This window comes from Macaca fascicularis, chromosome 12, assembly GCF_037993035.2.
Source record: "Macaca fascicularis isolate 582-1 chromosome 12, T2T-MFA8v1.1".
Classification (NCBI taxonomy): domain Eukaryota; kingdom Metazoa; phylum Chordata; class Mammalia; order Primates; family Cercopithecidae; genus Macaca; species Macaca fascicularis.
In genome coordinates this window covers 49,402,203-49,423,734 of record NC_088386.1, presented here as the reverse complement: position 1 = coordinate 49,423,734, position 21,532 = coordinate 49,402,203, and the positions used below count along the sequence as shown (strand labels likewise).

At 35.5% G+C, this 21,532-nt stretch overlaps 1 protein-coding gene across 6 annotated transcripts in view; it reads right to left on the bottom strand.

Moving 5' to 3' along the window:
* Positions 1-21,532, bottom strand: part of GALNT13 (polypeptide N-acetylgalactosaminyltransferase 13) — a 600,525-nt gene that overhangs the window by 514,060 nt on the left and 64,933 nt on the right. For all 6 annotated transcript variants that reach the window (XM_065525497.2, XM_045367091.3, XM_065525498.2 and 3 more), the window contains exon 3: positions 11,071-11,316. In XM_065525497.2, the coding sequence (XP_065381569.1) occupies positions 11,071-11,212 (142 nt within the window). In that variant the 5' untranslated portion in view covers positions 11,213-11,316. The remainder of the gene's footprint in view (positions 1-11,070; positions 11,317-21,532) is intronic.

Sequence of the window (21,532 nt, the reverse complement as noted above, 5' to 3'; positions counted from 1 at the left end):
GGCAGTCACAGAGCTGTAACCCCACCAGAGCTGTAACACTGTTCAATAAAACTGTTTTCTTCCACCTCTGGCTTGCCCTTGAATTCTTTCCTGGGCAAAACTGAGAACCTTTACAGGCTAAGACCCACTCTGGGGCTTGCCAGTCCTGCATCAAATCCACACTTTTTTAAGAGAAACCATCAATGATCCCTGTTCCTAAAGAACAAGGTTAAGATTCCTTTCCCCAGTATTCATTCCTTTAAAATCTTTCTCCTGATGTTCAACCTAAAATCTAGAAACTCTTTTATGACTGATTCTGCTCCTATCAATGAATTCTCTGATTTCTTATATCCATATTTTGGGAAAGGCCACCTGCTTCTCCTGATACTTCACTTCCTTCTGCTATCTCTTCCCTCCCAATTTTCACATGTCCATAAAACTCATATATTTCAAGGCCTCTTAACTCTTATGCAAGTTTATGTGGTGTTTCTCTTAGAGCAGGTACCACTTTCTGTTTTGTAATGTATTATTTATGAACGCATCATACCTCTAGTACATCTACTGAATGAATGTATGGTATCAAATATTTTTATTAAGCTTTGGGGAAAAATTGGTGTTCCACTACTGCTTTCAATTTTTAACTATTTTTTTCTGAGACTTGTTAGGTTGACCCCACAATTCACTGCTGAGAAAAACTGCAGTCTAAATTAATCAGTGTGCTCTAGAGACTCAATAAATGCAAAATTGCTAGTCTAAAATAAGGCTAGGTGAGCCTGGCAAAGGTACTTTTCACTTTTCTATTAAATAAGATATTTTTTTACCCAAAGTCAGTGGCCATCTCTTTCTACGTCCTCCAGAAATACTCCTGTTTGTATAAATACTTCATACATAGTATATAAATGTTATGATTACTTTGGCTAAAAGGAGTCTAGGCATGCCTGGGTCAGGGGCACAACACAGTCAGTCTACTGTTTCAACATATGGGCTCAAAATCTGACAGATCAGCTGTGGGTCCTTTCTTCTTTCTTACTAGAGGTTTGTAACCTTGGAGAATTTAAATAACCTTTCCATAGCCCAGTTTCTCATTTGTAAATGGGTATAATAATAGTAACTCCTTTTAATGCTGCTTTTAAAGTTACTCAAAATAATGCTTGTAAAGTACCTAGCACAGTAAACCTAATAATTTTTTGCTATTTATTATAATAAATTATTATAATAACTATCATATTTATTAAAATAATTATGATATTGATTAAAATTAATTGTCCTTCCTGACTTGACTATGCCCGTGTAGAAGAGCAGAAGGGTCAGAGTGAATTGTGGATAAGAGCATGAAAGAGCAAAGCAAATATCAGAGGTCAAAATTTTATAAGGCCTATTAATTTTTAGAAACTGTATATAGAACTGATTGAAAATTATCCAGGACATATATGCCCTTAATCCAAATCAATTGTTTTGGTATATTCCACTGTTTTATAATTATAAATATTATAATCTGAACATTCCAGTGGTCATTATAATTTATTAAGGGCAATTCCAATATTGACAATGCGTTTTAATCAATCATACCCTGTACCTATCTTGCAAAAGATGAAGCCATATATTTTAAAACTTTGCTGTTAGTTTTATTGCTTTAATTCACCAGTGTTTAGTTTTCCCCTATGTAAAAACAGGAATTCTCCCCCAAAGCACCAAAGATTAATCAGACAAAATCAACAAACATTTGCTGTTCAATAAATGAGTGTATGGCTATAAGGAGGAGATAATTTAAAAAGCTAAAAAAGAAAAGGCTGACACAACAGCCTTTTGCCAAACATGTAAGAGAGCAAGGCCATATGTCTCCCTGGATTTATGAGAATAAACCTTAGTCTCCCTGGCAGCACCAAGAAAAATGTAGAGGTTTTGAACTGAAATCATTGGTCAGCAATTCCACTCATTTTCTTGATTTCCCCCAATTCAGAGCAGCATTGGGGAGGTCTGAGGGACAAAAGTGAATAAAAGCAACTTAAAATGCCAGAGAAGGTGATAACTGTCTTACTAATTATCTGCAAGCAGAATGATCACTAGTAAATATTTTCCTGGCTGAGATTTACACATCCTACAGGCGAGGGAGACCTGGAGGGTGTAGAGTGTCTCTGAGAGTAAAGACAAAACATGGAGTTTTCAGAATGTGTATCTCCACACTGGTATCCAAAAGAAAACACAGTGCTTCAATTCCAATGCAAACTGGTATTTACTGATGACAGAATCATTTTGTGAACTTATACTATAATAACCAAAGCTTGTTCCATTGGTTGTAAAAGTTCTGGCAGATCTCTTTACCCTCTCTTTGTCTCAGTTCCTCACATGTAAAATAATAATAATAATAATGCCAACTTTACAGATTTTTTGTGAGAATTTACTAACGTAGCACTTTAATTTAGAACAGTTAATACTTAAAATTATTATTGTGTTATTATTATTGACTAATGTATGTATCTTTTTTCTATAGAATCAGAAATTCTTGCTTTGCTATTTTTCCCTTTTTTCAAGTAAATTTCATTTCATTTCCTATGCATATGTCATATGTTTAAAGTTCAGAATAGGACAAAGAAAGGTAGCTTTGCTTCCCTTCTAGAATATCATGTGATAGTTAATATTGAGTGTCAACTTGATTGGATTGAAGGATGCAAGTATCTGTGAGGTGTATCTGTGAGAGTGTGGTCAAAGGAGATTAACATTTGAGTCAGTGGACTGGCAGAGGCAGACCCACCCTCAATCTGAGTAGGTACAATCTAATCAGCTGCCAGCGTGGTTAGGATAAAAGCAGACAGAGGAACAAGGAAGGACTAGATGGGCTAAGTCTTCTGGCCTTCATCTTTCTTCTGTGCTGGATAATCCCTGCCCTCAAACATTGAACTCCAAGTTCTTCAGCTTTTGGACTCTTGGACTTACACCAGTGGTTTGCCAGAGGCTGTTAGAACTTCAACCACAGATTGAAGGCTGCACTGTCGACTTTCCAACTTTTGAGGTTCGGGGAATCAGACTGGCTTCCTTGCTCCTCAGCTTGCAGACAGCCTGTTGTAGGACTTCACCTTGTGACTCTATCAGTAAATACTCCTTAAGAAAATCCCCTTCATATATACATCTATCCTATTAGTTCTGTCCCTCTAGATAACTCTAATAGATATCATAACATCATATCCCTTTTGCCCTCTGTGATGATAAGAAACCTCTGGAGTTTCTAAGCAGATCCTTTCCCATTTTGTATTCTCTGTATGACCATTACTCATCTCAAACTAAATACTATCTACAGACAAACCAAAAGCTAGATAATAAAATAGCTGGTTTTCTATAGGCTTATTTTCTTAAAACTAGAAACATATAATCATTCACTTCAGACTGGCATGATTTTAAAAATCATGACTCATATTCATTTCATATTACTACTGAGGCCCAGAGAGACTAACCTACTTGCCTGAGAATATAGGCCATGAGTGGGAAGCCAGGACAAGGATCCACTATGCATGGATCCTTGCAAACCTACCTTGCATAATGTCCATGTAAACCTACCACACGTCCTCAAATTTCCACAAAGAGTTTGCAGGTACACTGTGGCATCACCCAGCTTTTTAAACACCTATTATCTCAAATACCTATTCTAACTTTGCCAAACTGAGAGTAGCAGCACTTAGTATTCCATACCATTTAGGAGTCAGAAATATTTTTACTGCACTTTAATTCCAGGTGGCATCAGAGTGGCATGAAAGGGTTAATATCATCCCCTAACAAGTACTTATGTTACCCAAGAGCAATCTTTTAAAAAACAGAAAAACAAATAGTGTTCATGGGTCTGTATCTAATATTGGAATCGGTCTACATGTTCCCATAAAGTCCCTGAAATCATTTATTTTTTACAGCATCATTCAATAATTGATGTGTAAAATGATAATACTGACTTTGTAACAAAGATTCCATTATAGCCCATAAACTTCACTTTTAAAAAAGGAGATGAGAATGTAATCCATTTTAGAAAAATGTCCATTAAAGTGACTGTTTTTTCAAGTTTGATATTTAGAGTGTAATAATATAGCCAACTTCCTACTGAACAGTTCCTTTCAGAGCAACATGTCCAAAATAAACTCAATGTCCACCCTCAAATCATCTCCTACATCCTTCCTTCTCTCAGGAAATTAGATCAAACAAATTCCTGCAAAAATCCAGAGACTTGACCTTGACACTCCCCTCTCCTACACCTGCCAGAATCAAGCACGCAATCTTAATCTCATATATGAAATGCCTCTTGGTATTACCTACTCCTCTCACACCTCACTGTGCACTATTTGGCTCTAAGCAGACATCCTTTCCTACACAGAATACATGGAATAATGCCACAGACTCCTACCCAGACCTCCTGGAAAGAATAGCTCTTCTCTATTCCATTTTCTACATTGTATCCACAGCAATCCCTCTGTGACACAACTCGTATCCTGTTTGCTTTGATTTTTAAGTCCATTCAGTGGCTTCCCACTTTTAATCCATTCAGTGTATCTTACTCATTCATTTAGTTATCCATATAATGAAAAAGACACATCAAACCCATATCCAAATCAAATCTAGGACTGTAATAATACCCTACATTCAGTCAAAATATTCACCCCCATCTAATACCCCAATCTCCCACACACATGACAGACAACATCCTAATTCCCATATTCATAACTAGCATTGTTTGGCTTTTGAAAAGTTTTGTTGTAGTTTTCTATATTCTTAAATCCTACATTTTTAAAATTTTAGTTATTTTTAGTGTTTTAAGCAGTATTATACTGTATATAATCTTTGAAGGATATAACTTCTTTTTTTATAATTTTATTTTAGATTTGGGGTATATGTGCAAGTTTGTTACATGGATATACTGTGTGATGCTCAGGTTTGGGGTACAAATTATCCCGTCATACAGGCTGTGAACACAGTACCCAATAGGTAGTTTTTGTACATAATTAACTATTATATGTTGAAGATTCAATCGTGTTGATGGAAGTCAAAATGAACTGCATTCGTTTTAACTACTAAACTACTATATAAGATTTCCTTGTATTGATATACCAACATTTATTCATCAATTTTTCCATTAATAGATCTATGGGTTATTTTCAGGCTTTATTTTTATGAATTGTAGTGCTATGGATATTTTGTTTATGTGAAATAGATTATCTTGGGTATATGACTTTAAGTGCTGAGTTACATATGAATGTTCAGATTTCAGAGATAATGCCCAACTGTTCTCTGAAGTTATTATAAAAATGGAGAGACACATCACCTTTAGCAATTGGTATTATCAGCCATTTATAGTGTTTGCCAACTGACTAAATACAAGTGATATATCACTGTAGCCTTGATCTGCATTTTTCCAAGTAAAGCTCATGTTAATTATTTCTTCACAAATTTATTTGCTACATGTGTTTCATTTTCTATGAAGTATCACTTCAGTTCTGTTGCCTACTTTTTCTATTGGATTATTTGGGTTTTTCTTATTAGTTATAGAAAATTTTTATATATACTTGATATATATAACAATCGAGTTACTTATATGTACTTAATAATTTGTCAATTGCATTTTCTTTATATATATTCTACGATTTTTAACTTCTCTTTTTACCTTCTTTAAGGTACATTTGAATGAACTAACTTTCTCAAGTTTAACATAGTCAAATTTCTCAATATTTTGTGGTAATTTTTTTATGTTTTAAGAATTTTTTTATTCCAAGGTCTTATAGATGTCTAAATATTTTTCTTCTAAAGTTTTAGCTTTGTTTTTGACATTTAAGTCCTAAATCCAAACTTCATGACATGAGTTAGGCATCCAATTGCATCTCTTTCCACATGGATTGCCATTTTATTCTCGGTTCCATTTATTGAACAGCCTCTCTTTTCCCCATTGATCTGCAGTGCCTCTCCTGTCATATACAGAATGTTCCAAACATATGTACATATGTGGTTCGCCATCAGAGGGCTAATTCTCTTCCTTTGGACAATTTGTCTCCCCATGTGCTTCTCTGTTCCAATTATATAGACTTAATTACTCTAAATTTTAAGAGTTGTTACTTGTCACATCCCCACTCTGTATTTTTCCCCTTTAGAAGTATCCTGGGCTTTCTGGAATCTTTATCATTCCATTAGAATTTTAGTATTTTTTTGCTTTTTACTAGTTATTTCCTACTCTTATGCTGTAAACCTAAATTTTAATGTTACAGCCTTTGTGAAGGTTCATTTTTTTTTTCACTTTTTTGAGATGAAGTCTCACTATATTGCCCAGCCTGTACTCAAACTCCTGAACTCAAGCAATCCTCCCACCTCAGCTTTCTGAGTACCTGGGATTACAGGCACACACCACCATGCCTGGCTTGGGAAATGTTATCCAATACTCTAGATCCAGCGTCCTTTTCTTCCCGATCCCAATATCAATTATGTTTTGTAATCATTTCTAACTTATTTTACCTTTTTAGTTGAATATATATTCAGTCATTCGTTGCATAATGATGGGGAAGTGTTCTGAGAAGAGCATCACTAGATGATGTCATCATTGTGCAAACATCATAGAATGTACTTACACAAGACTAAATAGTACAGCCTACAGCACACTTAGGCTGTATGGTATAGCCTATTGCTCCCAGGCTACAAACACGTTTAACATGTTACTACGTTCAATACTATCAGAAATTATAACACGATTGTAAGTATTTGTGTATCTAAACATATCCAAACATAGAAAAGGTACAGTAAAATGTTATAATTTGTTTAACTTTTATTTTAAGTTCAGTTTGTTCCATCAGTAAACATGTGTCATGTGGGTTTGTTGTACACATTTGTTCATCACCCAGGTTTTAGGCCTAATACTCATTACTCATTAGTTATTTTTCCTGATCTTCTCTCTCCTCCTGCCCTCAACCCTAGTGTGTGTTGTTCCTGTCTACATGTCCATGTGTCCTTATTGTTTAGCTCCCACTTATAAATGAGAGCATGAGCTATTTGGTTTTCTGTTCCTGCATTAGTTTGCTAAGGCTAATTGCCTCCAGCTCCATCCATGTCCCTGCAAAGGACATGATCTCATTCTTTTTTATGGCTACATAGTATTCCATGGTATATATGTACCACATTTTCTTTATCTAGCCTATCATTGATGGGCATTTAGGTTGATTCCATGTCTTTGCTAATATGAATAGTGTTGCAATGAACATATGCATGAATGTCTCTTTATAATAGAACAATTTTTATTCCTTAGGGTATTATACACTAATGGGATTGCTGGGTTGAATAGTAGTTCTGTCTTTAGGTCTCTGATGAATCAATCACCACACTGTCTTCCACAATGGCTGAACTAATTTACACTCCCACCAACAGGAAATAAGTGTTCCTTTTTATGCACAACCTTGCCAGCATATGTTGTTTTTTGACTTTTTAATAGTAGCCATTCTGATTGGCATGAGATGGAATCTCATTGTGGTTCTGATTTGCAATTATCTAATAATCAGTGATGTTGAGCTTTTTTCTAGTCCCATTAAATTGCCATTAACATTCTTCACAGAAAGAGAAAAGACTATTTTAAAATTCATATGAAGCCAAAAAAAAAGCCCAAAAGCCAAAGCAATCCTAAGCAAAAAGAACAAAGCTAGAGGCATCATGCTATTCGACACCAAACTATACTACAGGGCTACAGTAACCAAAACAGCATGGTACTGGTACAAAAACAGACATATAGACCGATGGAACAGAATACAGAACCCAGAAATAAGACTGCACACCTACAATTATCTTATCTTTGACAAACCTGACCAAAATAGGCAATTGGGAAAGGATTCCCTATTCAATAAATGGTGCTGGGAGAACTGGCTAGCCATATGCAGAATATGGAAACTGGACACCTTCCTTACGTTATATAGAAAATTAACTCAAGATGGATTAAAGACTTGAATATAGTAAAACCCAAAACTATAATAACCCTGGAAGACAACCTAGGCAATACCATTCAGGACATGGACACAGACAAAGATTTCATGATGAAGACACCAAAAGCAATTGCAACAAAAGCAAAAATTGACAAATGTGATCTAATTAAACTAAAAAGCTTCTGCACAGCAAAAGAAACTAACAACAGAGTAAACAGACAACCTACAGAATGGGAGAAAATTTTTGCACTTTATGCATCTGACAAAGGTCTAATATCCTGCATCTATAAGGAACTTAAAACAAATTTACAAGAAAAAAAAAACACTAAAAAGTGGGCAAAAGACATGAACAGACACTCCTCAAAAGAAGACATACATGTGGCCAAAAATCATGTGAAAAAAACTAACTCAATGTCGGTGATCATTACTAAAATATTATGGGATCACCATCATATATGTAGTCAGTTGTTGACCAAAAAATCATTATATGTCACATGATTACACACACACACACACACACACACACACACAGTCACAAAAATACATATAGAAAGAGAAAAATGTTTACTATATATTTGACTTTAAGCTCCATGACAGGTGGGAGCCTTGTTCCCTTATGTCCCAAATGTCAGGGACCTCAGTTATATCCCCAGGATTTGCATACAGTAAGAAATTAATAAATAATTAATTAATTGATGAATAAAAGAATGAATGAAAATATCTTAAAAATTAACTAATAGTGTATGCTAATATTGGGTCCTTATGAATTGTTTAAAATTTAGACATATAAGTGATATCAGAAACTGTCTACTCCAAAACCTTTGCTTTAATAATGGACATGCACAGGTTCAGAAGGATCTTTTTATAAGTAAAAAAGCCTGTTTTTAGCAGACCTAAAACACGAAAAATTCAGTTAGGTACATTTTGCATAGCATCATCTGCTTACAAATAAAATATTTTGAAAACAAGATACAAATTCCTAAAGTAAAATTCTGAAATAAGTGACAATTGAAAATGAAATTAAAACCCTTAAGTCTATTTTCCATTTATTCAAGACAAATAGTATTAATATAAAACTTGAAAGTAGTACAATGTACTGAATGTTTGTGTCTCTGCAAAATTCATATACTGAAATCCTAACCTCAAAGTGATATTAGGAGATAGGGCCTTTGGGGGGTGATTAAGTCATGAAGGTGGAACCTTCACGAATGCGATTAGTGCCCTTACAAAATATGCCCCAGAGAGATTTCTCAACTATTCTGCCTAGTGAGGTTAGTGAGAAGACAGCTGTTTATAAGGAACAGGCCCTTATCAGAAATTGCATCTGCTAGCACCTTCATCTTGGAATCCCCAGTCTACAAAATTGTAAGAAATAAATATCTGCTCTTTGTTAGCCACCAAGTCTATATTTTTTTAACAACCTGAATTAAGTAAAACAACAAGTCTTATAAACAAAGAGAACAACAGTTTAATTACAATTTAAGTACAAGGAAAAGTTATTTTTGCCTTGCATTGTTAAATTTCACATTTTGAGATTTAAGACTTAAGGAGCATTAAGGACATAAATCAGCAAAACTGTACCTTTTTGTTACTTGTAGAAAAGCCTATCAAAGTTTTGCTGAATCAGATTGTAACATTTTTGTGTGTGTGTGACCAACCTAGATGGTTTCCTTCAACAAATGACAGAGTGATCATTCCAAACTGATGTAATCCATCAAAAACACTTTTCTGCATTCAGCCAAGCAGCAACTCAACTGATTTTGACAAAGAAGCTGAAAAGGCTGATTAATTCTGGGGTTTTAACTAAAGATCAGCAAATCATTCCCCCTGTTCATTTGTCAAAAACACGGACTTACAACGTTCCCCTCTCAGAATAACTGTAGTATAAAGGCATAAAAAATGCATGTAAACTACCTAAATGGGTCTAGCATCAGTCACTCCCAAAATTTTTTTAATTATTTATATTGGTCAAAATCTAAAATGAAAGCTCCATTTTAAAAGACAAGGAAGCGATTCAGGATTTCCCTAAATGAACAAGAGTATTTTTGTAATCTAAAGCAAACTCAACATATCTAAAATACTCTTTGAACAAAAATTAAATTTTGGAAAAGCTCTTCTGTTTCCCTAAACTTCATATAACCTGAGAGTGTTAATGAAATTCTGCTTATTAAAATATTTTGTTCAATAAATATCTCAAAAATATCTATAACATTAAAAGCAGATCACATTCATTAAATAAATGTAAATCTCAACTTGATAATTTAGATTCACTTTTCCAAAAGGTACAAACATTTCATCAAACTTCAATTGAAGCTTGCTTTTTGTCATATTTATGCATAAAACTTTTGCCAAACAGAGAATATGTTCGTTCAATGAGAACAAAACTAATTTTGAGTACTCTTACATATTTTAGAAGTATTGAATTTTCTAGGAATACTTCAGAAACATATTTATAGATCTTGAAGTCAACAAAAAAGAAAGCATAGAGAAAATCGTTTGGAATAACTTCACAGAAAACAAATTTCTGTGGCTTTACTTGATAAATAACCATTCATACAAATTATTATGTTTACATTCATATTTAGTCTTTGAAACTGGTCCCTCAAGAGGAAAATACTGAATTAAAGTAATTTTATAGTATACTTGAAATTATCTTTTTCACTTAACATACAGCCTGCAATCTGGTAAATCTGCATACCACCATGTGTTTTGTTTTAAAAACTGGTTGTTTTATTTCAACTGTTTTGGAAGTCTTTAGTGGTGTCATTCATGCACAGTTCGTTTGCTAAAATCGCCACCTGTCTCACTTTAGTGGTTTTTCCGTTTTATGTTATGTGCTTGGTCTTTAAAGGCTTTTGGCTTCTAGGAGCCTAGATTTAAAATTCTGCCCAGTTTGAATGTTCACTAAACTGTTCTTTTCATACAGTCATAGAACACCAGAATTTATTAGGTTCAACACTATCTTAGAGGTTAGCTAACTGTTCTTATTTCTTCCAAGAAGACACCTAAGACCAAGAAAAGTAAAGTAACTTCCCCATGGTTAAACATGCATTAATAGTGCTGCCAAAATGCTCTTCTAACTCACTAAGGCAAAACTCTTCTGATTCTGAAGTTTCTTATTTTGTCAAGGCATCTCTATAAAAATATTTGCTTCATAAGCACTTACCCCTCAATGCAGGCAGCAGAGATCTCTCCTTCTTATCATCACATTTGTTACATTCACTGAAGTACAGCAGTAAGAAGACATCAACAAGAACCCACATCAATGAAGTGGCTAGAACCACCTTGCAGTAAACAAATCTCCTCATGTCTTTCCTTGATTTCTAGTTAACACACAGATTGAAGACAAATGCTACTGTGATAAATCCAAGCCACACAGGTGAACTCCAAGATAAAAGCAGCATACATTCCACTGTATTAAAAAAAAAAGAAGAAAATTTCATTAATTGTACACATAGATTTTTGGATAAAGAACATATAACATGAAATGTAGGACTTACTTAGTGCTCTCAAATATATCAGCACTCAAGCCTTCGAATCCAAAATTAAAAGCCTAAATAAATGAAAGTTGCTAGCAAGCTAGTTGGCTAACATTTTAATACCTAATACTAGATCTGCCACTACTCTGCTAGGCCCTTGACAAACTATTTGATTCCTTTAAGTTGTATTGTAATGACCTTAAAGTCATATCATGATATTTTTTATAGCACTAGGTTGTCAAACAGTGCAATTCTGAGTTTACTCTAATTCAGTACTTCTGACTAGCCAATAATACTGAAATAGAAATCATCCTAGGATATATTATATTATAGCATCTAAGATCTGGCCTTTTTAGACAGACATGTCTAGGTCCATACACCTCCTAGGAATAGAAGACTTTTTAAGCCATAGTTTCCTCACATGTATAATGTGGATAGAAATGCCAAACCTAAACCTCATTTGTTATGAGGATTACGTAGAATCATACTTATAAAGCATCTTGCAGAACAGATAATTATCAAAACATAAAACAGAGCTGGGCATGGTGGCTCACACCTGTAATCCCAGCACTTTGGGAGATCGAGGCAGGTGGATCACCTGAGGTCAGGAGTTTGAGACCAGTCTGGCCAACATGGTAAAACCATGTCTGTACTAAAAATACAAAAATTAGCCAGGCATGGTGGCACATGCCTGTATTCCCAGCTACTTGGGAGGCTGAGGCAGGAGAATCACTTGAACCTGGGAGGTGGAGGTTGCAATGAGCCGAGACTGCACCACTGCACTCCAGTCTGGGTGACAAGAGCGAAACTCTGTCTCAAAAAAAATAATACACACATACATAAAAATAAAATAAAATAAACATATAAAATAACAAAAATTGTTCTCATATTTTTAAGTAGAGCAATTACAAGACATGATTAATAATTACATAGCCTCCAAAATCCCAGCTGATCTGCATAGAAAGTATCTACAATAAATGTGTATTTAGAATAGATAGCATGCATCCAATTTATCAGAGGAAAAACATATTAATATAAATGATTTAAAATAATCAGAGCAAGAATTCTAACGGCTATAACAAAGATAGACACATAATTATTAAGAGACATTTTCCAAGGTAAGTGTAGAATGAATACCTTACATATATTTGTTTTATTTATACTACATTGAGCATTTTATTTATACTACTACATTTGTTTAACTACCTGGTTAACCAACTTTTATCTATAAAGTAAGTAAATCAGACAAAACATAATCTGATACCATTTGTTACATTTCAAATAATATCAAGTAAAATATAAACTTATTGATGTGAATAAGATAAGTGATGAAGTTTTGACAGAGCTATTTGGGGTGAACAGTATTAAATACAAAGACACTTGAAATATTTCATAAACGTGTGTCTCAGAATAAAAACATCAAAGTATAATTTTTTTTTTTTTTTTTTTTTTTTTGAGACGGAGTCTCGCTCTGTCGCCCAGCCCAGGCTGGAGTGCACTGGCGCGATCTCGGCTCACTGCAAGCTCAGCCTCCCGGGTTCACGCCATTCTCCTGCCTCAGCCTCCCGAGTAGCTGGGACTACAGGCGCCCACAACCGCGCCCGGCTAATTTTTTGTATTTTTAGTAGAGACGGGGTTTCACCGTGGTCTCGATCTCCTGACCTTGTGATCCGCCCGCCTCGGCCTCCCAAAGTGCTGGGATTACAGGCGTGAGCCACCGCGCCCGGCCCAAAGTATAATTTGATGAGCACAAGCTCTTTAAATTAACAGCAGCTGACAGCACCATAAAGCAACAGAAATTCTGTCGCCTGTTATAACCAACCTAAACTAGCAACAAATTCAAAATTCACATAAAGTGCCAGTTACAAAATAATTATTGTAACAGATTTTATTTTAGTAACTAGAAAAAAATTACATTTACATTTATTCAGAATATCTATATATACACACATATAAAATGGAGAGATATATGTAAATCCAAAGAATACATGACATTTGGGTGTTTTTTTCTTAGAAAAAGTAACATGTTATTATCTACTTTGTTTCATTTCCACTTTAATTTTCTATAAAAATGATAGCTAAATATTGGAAATCAGCCTCTAAACCTGATAATAAAGGAATTATTGTCCCATACTTATTTCCTGTTACTGTGTACATTCTTTTCTAAATTTGAGATATGAAACAATTCAAGCTATCAAATTTCCTGTATTCAGTCTTAAGATAGGGTAGATCCTTTCAGTTTATCGTAGAAAATAATTCCATGGAGAAGTACATATAACATTGATGGTCACTACACAGCCATCCCCAAGTTTATAAGGAGTACCTTATACATAAATGATCCTGGAAGATGTAAACAGCACCATGCCTGGCTCTGTCATCAAATAAAGAGATGACCTTAGATAGGTATCTTGCTTTTCAGTGCTTCATTTGTTTTTAACATATTTCCTGTCCCATCAATCTCACAAAATATTGTGAAGCTTAAGCAAGATAAAGAATTTAAAATATTGTTTAAGAAAAGATGAAGAATATTATTATAATATAAAATCTGAAATCACTCAGTATTAATTAAATATTAAAATGTCTAAGCTAAGTCATTTCCTAATAAGAGCCTAACAGCTGAGGTTATTGAGAATTTAATTTAAACTTTAGTTATGATAAAAGTCAAAATTACATATTATTGCCACTTCAAGTAGTAGTCAAATTATCCTGATTTCATAGCCTGGTAGCACTATATATTAAGACATTAGCACTGAAAGAATTCTAACTATACCATTTCATGTGAAAAACTAAGTTGCTGTTTAAACTTCTTATCTAATTATGAAACAGACTCTCCTTATTTTTTTAAGTTTTTAAATTTTATCTACATCTTGAAAACACCTAAGCCTTGAAAACAGGCTAAACTTTATCATTCACAGAGATCTAATCCCCTGGCACTTATAAAATAATAATCTTGTATATTGTATTTCAATATTCCTCTTAAGAGAAGAAAACTGAGCAGAAAAATGGTACTTTAAACACAGAATACTAATCAACATAAGCACAGTTGGTGGCCCAGGTTTATTTAAGAGAATCAGCATCTGCATTATGTTTCTATTCCAGGAAACCCCTACTTATTTGCAAATACTGTTCTGTTTCTCAAACAGTCAGAAAATCCAAGTTCTTCAATATCCCTGGCTTGCCAAGCCAATGTAGTGCATGAGCAACTTGTCTCAACTACAGCCTTTTCTATCCAATACTATTACCCTTTTCCTAATTGTTTCAAAAACATTAAGTAATGGTATCAGCAAGATTGTCTATATTATAGTATTTTTAGTTGAAAATGTGTACCATATTTCCTATCTTTATTAAAAATTGATTTTAAGGCTGGGCACAGTGGCTCATGCCTGTAATCCCAGAACTCTGGGAAGCCGAGACGGGCGGATCATCTGAGGTCAGAAGTTGGAGACCAGCCTGGCCAACATACTGAAACCCTGTCTCTACTAAAAATACAAAAATTAGCCGGGCATGGTGGTGTGTGCCTGTAATCCCATCTACTCAGCAGGCTGAAGCAGTAGAATGGCTTGAACCTAGGAGGCAGAGGCTGCAATGAACAGAGATCGCACCACTGTACTCCAGCCTGGGCAACAAGAGAGAAGCTCCATCTCAAAAAAAAAAAAAAAAAAAAAAAAAAAAAATTGATTTTAAATATAAGAAATAAATCTAGATAAAGTTTAGGACTTTGTCACTATGTTGTTAAAAAGAAAAAAGTTTTTGTTTTTGCTTTGGTTTGTTATTTGTTGTTCTTTTTTAATTAGGAAGTTATTACTCAGGGAATCTACTTTACTTGCTATTAGACATATTTTTATCTATAGTCATAAACTTTCTTTTGTAGAAAATTGTGTAATGGGAGCAAATTTTTTCAGTCTATTTTATGAGGCTATCCTTGAGGCTGCCAACGGATCCTGGAAACTAGTATAAGGCTGCTGGTAATCCTTCCAGAAGTTTCAGGCACTCAGCATACTTTAAATGTTTTAAATAGGCAGGAGCTTCTGTGAGCTAATGACCAAATAATTTTGCAGAGTTTGGTTTATAGGCTGATAAATGTAGTGAGTAAGCCCTGAAAAAACACCATAAATTAGCTTCAGGTCTGACTGATAGGGAAACAGATCTTTGCATGAATAAAGATAAAAAATTGGCCGGGCACAGTGGCTCACACCTATAATCCCAGCAATTTGGGAGGCCGATGCACGTAGATCACCTAAAAGTAAGGAGTTCGAAACCAGCCTGATCAACATGGCGAAACCCTGTCTCTATTAAAAATGTAAAAATTAGCTGGGCATGGTGGTGGACTCCTGTAATCCCAACTACTCAGGAGGCAGAGGCAGGAGAATCACCTGAACCTGCGGGGCGGAGGCTGCAGTGAGCCAAGAGTATGCCATTGCACCCCAGCCTGGGCAACAGAGCAAGACTCTGTCAAAACAGACAAACAAACAAACAAAAAAGACAAAAACTTAAGTTAAACCCAGGAAATCCACTCACAGCCTAAACCAAAGTGTCCACTGTAATAATCACATCACACTAAACGTTAAACTAAGAGACAAAGAAGCCAACAAATATAGTGCTAAATAAATGCTTTTTACTGAAAGATGGTAGAAGAGAAGAAATAAACAAAACTGAAGAAAAACAACAAAAAAGTCCTCATTTGCATATCAACTAAGGAAAGGGAGAATATTGATAACATAAAGTTCAATTCTTAGGAGGGAACCTAACATAGGCTGTAAAAGAAAACGTTTCAGAGTTACTTTGTCATGATTTGAGTCTGGGTTCCAACACTCACTAATTGTGCAACTTGATTCAAGTTCCTTAAATGTTTAAGGCCTTGGTTTTCCTATTCACAGAATGTGAATAATAGTAGTTACCTTGTAAGACTAGGATGAGTACAGGGATGTAACATGTAACATCTTATAACTGTGCCTGGCACATAAGAACTCATTATACATTAGTTATTATTACTAGTAGTAACACTTACATTGTTTTCATCAGAAACATCAGTGAAAGAGCCAGAGAAAATAATGAGGATTCTCCCTGCCCACCCTTGAGGAAACATTGCATGCTCAGTGTGTAGGCGTTCAGGGGATTGGAGAACAAGAGCACCACGTAGCAGAACTATTTTAGATGTAGTTTCTAACGTGGTATGAGTTACACAAGGTTTTACAATAGCAAAAACCAAACGAACTGTGCACTTAAAATCAATGCATTTCACTCTGTGTAAATTGTACCTCCCTTTTAAAGGTAAATAGGTACCATATGATTCCCTGATATCATCAACTTTTGAATTAAATAAATTGTAGTCATAAGTTCACCAGATAGGAGAGCTTCTACTTAATGCCTTTCTGATCTCATTTCCTACCATGTTCACATCAGTCACTTATGTCTCCTGGCTGTTCCTTAAATATGCCAATTACTAGCTTGCCTCAGCGCATGTGTGATTGTGCTTTCTCTGCCCAGTTGTAGGTTCATGGCTCCCTGCTCTTGTTTCCTTCAGATCTTCCTTCCTTCCTGCTCAAATGTCACATCACCAAGAGCTTTCCTATCAGCCTATATAAAACAGCACACACACCTTACTCACTCTCTATCTTCTCACCCCACTTAACTTTCCTTCTTAGCAATTATCACCCCCAATTTACTGAAAAATTGTGGGTTTTTTGTTTCTTATTTGTCCCCCTTTCTTAAGTGGTAAGCTATATGAGAACAGGATTACACTTCTCTTACATACACCCTCTCTAACTCCAATATATTTACATTTTAAAACTACAGCATTTGTTGTTATGGGCTGAATTGCCCTTGCCTGCCACATTCCAAAAATTCATGGGTTCAAGTCCTAACCCCTAGTATCTTAGAATGGAACCATATTTGGAAATAGGGGATTTAAAAAGGTAATTAGACGAAATAAGGTGAGATGGGTGGACCCTAATCTAATCTGACTGATACCCTTCAAGGAGGAGATTAGGACACAGGAAAACCATGTGAAGACACAGAGAGAAGGCAACCATTTGTCAATCACAAAAAGAGGCCTCAGAATAAAATCAACATTGCTGACATCTTGATTTTGGACTTCTAGCCTCCAGAACTGTGAGAGAAAATACATTTTTATTGTTTAAGGCACCCAGTCTGTGGTATTAATTATAGCAATCCCAGCAAAGGAAAACACTGGCTAGTTAAACCCACTTTCCTGTACTCCACTTCTACATGCAAACAGGTGAACATGGCTGGCACGAAACTCCCAAATTATTCCACTTCTTCTCATTTTAAATCTATGCCCACATTGCAGTGGAGTCCAAATCAATCTCCATCTTTCAGACAACAATTTTGCAGTTTATTTGACTTCCTTATACTGTCATCTCCAGACTTTCTTTTTCTCATGGCTGATCACTATGCATCTACATTTAACAGAGAACATATAAACAATCAGGAGAGAATTTTGCATACTACCATGTTAAATGTATCGCTTGCTTGTTTCTATTACCCCCATACCAAATTTGGCAAGTCCAGCTGTTACCATGGTGAACTGTCCCTTTAAGTCCCCTGCCCTCACATATTCAAGGATTTGACTTTTCTGTGTTAGTTTATCTTTTCTAACAAGTCATTATTACCAACATGCAAAGATGTTATATTCATAATAATCTTTGAATAAAGTAATTTCACCACACATCTCTCTTCAGGTACCCCTACATCCATCTATTCACGCGTAATGTGAAACTTTTGAAAATAATTATGTATGTCTATATATCCCTATCCTCCCATTATCTCTTAAACTTCACAGGCTTTAGGTCCTGCCACTATGTCGAAATCTTATGTGACAAGGTCAGGGTCATATCCAATGATCAATTCTTAATCATTATCTTACACAAATCCTCAGCAGCATTTGGTACAGGTTGGCCAAAAACCGTGTACTCCTTTCTAGCAACTTGTTTCTTTCACATTTTATATTTGATTGTGCAGCAAATTCTGTTGGCTCCACTTTCAGATTTGTGCCACTTTTCACCAATTCCACCACTCCAACTATAGACCAAGCAGCCGCCAGGATTCTGAAATGCTGACTTAGATTGTTTTAAAAAAAGTTTTATTGAGATATAATTCATATATCTGATAATTCACTCATTGTATTATTCAAAGTATACAATGCAATATAGTCACACAGTTGTGTGTCTATCACCACAATTAATTTTAGAGTATTTCCTTTTCTCAAAAAGTAAACCACTCCCCTTTGCTAGAACCCTAAATCCTACCATCATCCATAGACATAGGTAATCACTAATCTGATACATTGTCTATGAATTTTCCTATTTTGAATGTTTCATATAAATTGAATCATACAATATGTTGCCTTCATGACTGTCTTCTCTCACTTAGCACAATGTTTTCAGTGTTCATTCACATTGTAGCATATACGAGTACTTCATTTCTTTTTATTGCCAAATAATATTCCATTATACAGCTATATATATTTTATTTATCCATTCATCAGTGGATGCACATTTATGTTATTTCTACTTTTGACTATTATGAAAAATTTAAGCTGTGAACATTTACATACAAATTTTCTGTAGACATGTTTTCATTGTTTGGGTATATACCTAGGTATAGAATTGCTTGATAATCTGCTATGCCTTAGCATCTTAAATGTACCCCCATTATAATCTATTCTTCACACAAAAGGCAGGTGGTTCCTGTTAAAACTTAAATTTAATGGCTGGGCGCATTTGCTCACACCTGTAATCCCAGCACTTTAGGAGGCCGAGGTGGGCAGATCACAAGGTCAGGAGATCGAGACCATCCTGGCTAACACAGTGAAACCCCGTCTCTATTGAAAATGCAAAAAATTAGCCAGGCCTGGTGGCGCATGCCTGTAGTCCCAGCTACTCAGGAGGCTGAGGCAGGAGAATCGCTTGAACGTGCAGGTTGCACATTGTAGGTGCAGGTTGCAGTGAGCCGAGATCATGCCACTGCACTCCAGCCTGGGCGACAGAGTAAGACTCTGTCTCAAAAAATAATAATAATAATTTAATTTAATTAGTTATCTTCCCTGTTCTGCTCATTATTGATCAACAGCTTCTATCACATTTAAAATAAATTGTAAATCCTATCCTTGGCCTGAAACACAAGTATTGGTCAACACTAAGAAGGGATGGCAGGAATAAGAATATTTATGGCTCTCTTTGATAAAGGTGCCTACATCACCATCCTACCTGGTTTCAGGTTACAGGGCTGCTGTTTCAGGCCAATCAGTCACTTCCAGCCATACCACTATGGCCCATGAAACTAAACTGGGTCATATTTGCTGGTTTCCAGACCCATCTACAGTCTGGCAATGTTGTGCCGTTTGTTGCAAAGGCCACCTAATAATATAATGATAGTCAAGGTATTAGATTTTCCAAACTCAATACTCAAGTCTATTACATAAAATGGTATAGTATTTTTATATAACCTATGCACATATTCCTGTAGTCCTTAAGTCATTTCTAGATTATTTATAACACCTAATACAATGTAAGTGCTATGTAAATAGTTGTTATGCTAAATTGTTTTTATCTGTGATTTTATTGTTGTGTTTCTACTTTTACTGTGTTCTTTTGCAAATATATTCAATCCAAGGTTACTTGAATCTGTGAATGCAGAAACTGCAAACACAGATGGCTAACATTACTGCTAACTGAATCCCTCTACCATGGCCTATGTGGGCAAACATGGGAGGTATAATGGGTCTCTATATATTTTGTAAAAATGTCTCTGTTCCGCTTGCATTTAACACTTTCATATGAAAGCTCTGGGTTAGATTAATAGAGGACTGGAGAGAAGAAAAGCAAAGTTATACTGAAATAGGGCACACAAAATTTCATGGCTGTAGAGAAAGCAATAATTCTGACATCTGGGGAAGAAATGGCTTGTACACCAAGAGCTGTGGGGAAGAGGATGGGTTAATTAACGCTGTGTTTGTCACCTAGCTCCAGAATCAGAGCCTGGCAAAATAATCATATGGCCTGCCTGAGTGAAGTAGCATCTGTGGCTGACAATCCAGCCTGCTGTTCCATTTGTCATCTCTTCCAAGTGCTATGAAACAGAAAAACTCATGTGGGCATGGCCAGTCCTAAACTGCTCTGCTGTGCCTGATGCCATAAATGGCTGCTCCCAAAAAGATACCCTTCCTCCCACCTAAACAAACACAAGAACTTGCATAACATTTTTTCTATCTGGCTGATAGAAATTCACTTGCTTCTCCTGATATCTGAGCACTTTGGCTTATGCCATGTATACAATCCAGGCTACAACTCTTCAGTGACATGGCACATGCTTAATCAGACCAACGTAATGATGATCCAAATAAAGTTTAATAAAAAATCCTGATTGGACAGACTTGTATCCCTTTGGGCTATATATTTGTACATGGGCAGAGTGAGCCATGGACTCTCTCTCCATGGAAATTCAGATTCTATTAAATCATCTATTGCAACGGTGAACAAAGATAAGCAGTTATATGTAAACTCCCTTGTATCAGTTGTGCTGGATAATACATTGTTCTTAGACTACTACAGTTTGGCTTTATAGAATAAAACCTATTGATATCCTCTTAGATTTATTTACGGTGACTGAGTACAGGACCATGGGGAAACATGAGTAAAGTCAAAACTCCAGGTTGGCCTAATCCTGTTGTTAGAAGTTCTGTTCATAATAGCCTTATGTAAATACTGTATGAGGAAAAACTAAGTGAATCTTACCCCAGCCACTGTCACATTATTTAGGGTGTTCAATGGAGTGCCATACTCACATGAAAATTCACAAGAAGCCAACATTATGGAAGATCAAGAGTGGATATCATTGAGAGACATTCCTCTACTCTCATAAATTCCTAATACTTCTTGCTGGGGATGCCAACAATTCAAGGCCCCAAACACTCCAGGACACTTTTCATAATTGTGTTTGAAGTAAGGAATATTGAAAAAGGAGGTGAGAAAAAATGGCTACTGTTTGTCCCATCTGGGACAAACACAGGAAGCAAGTGGAACTCACACAAATACATATTGTACTTCTATAGTCATACCATCTTCATAGAATGGATATTCCTATACGCAAGCATGTGTGAAAAGACCAATATGTGACAAACTGCATTGA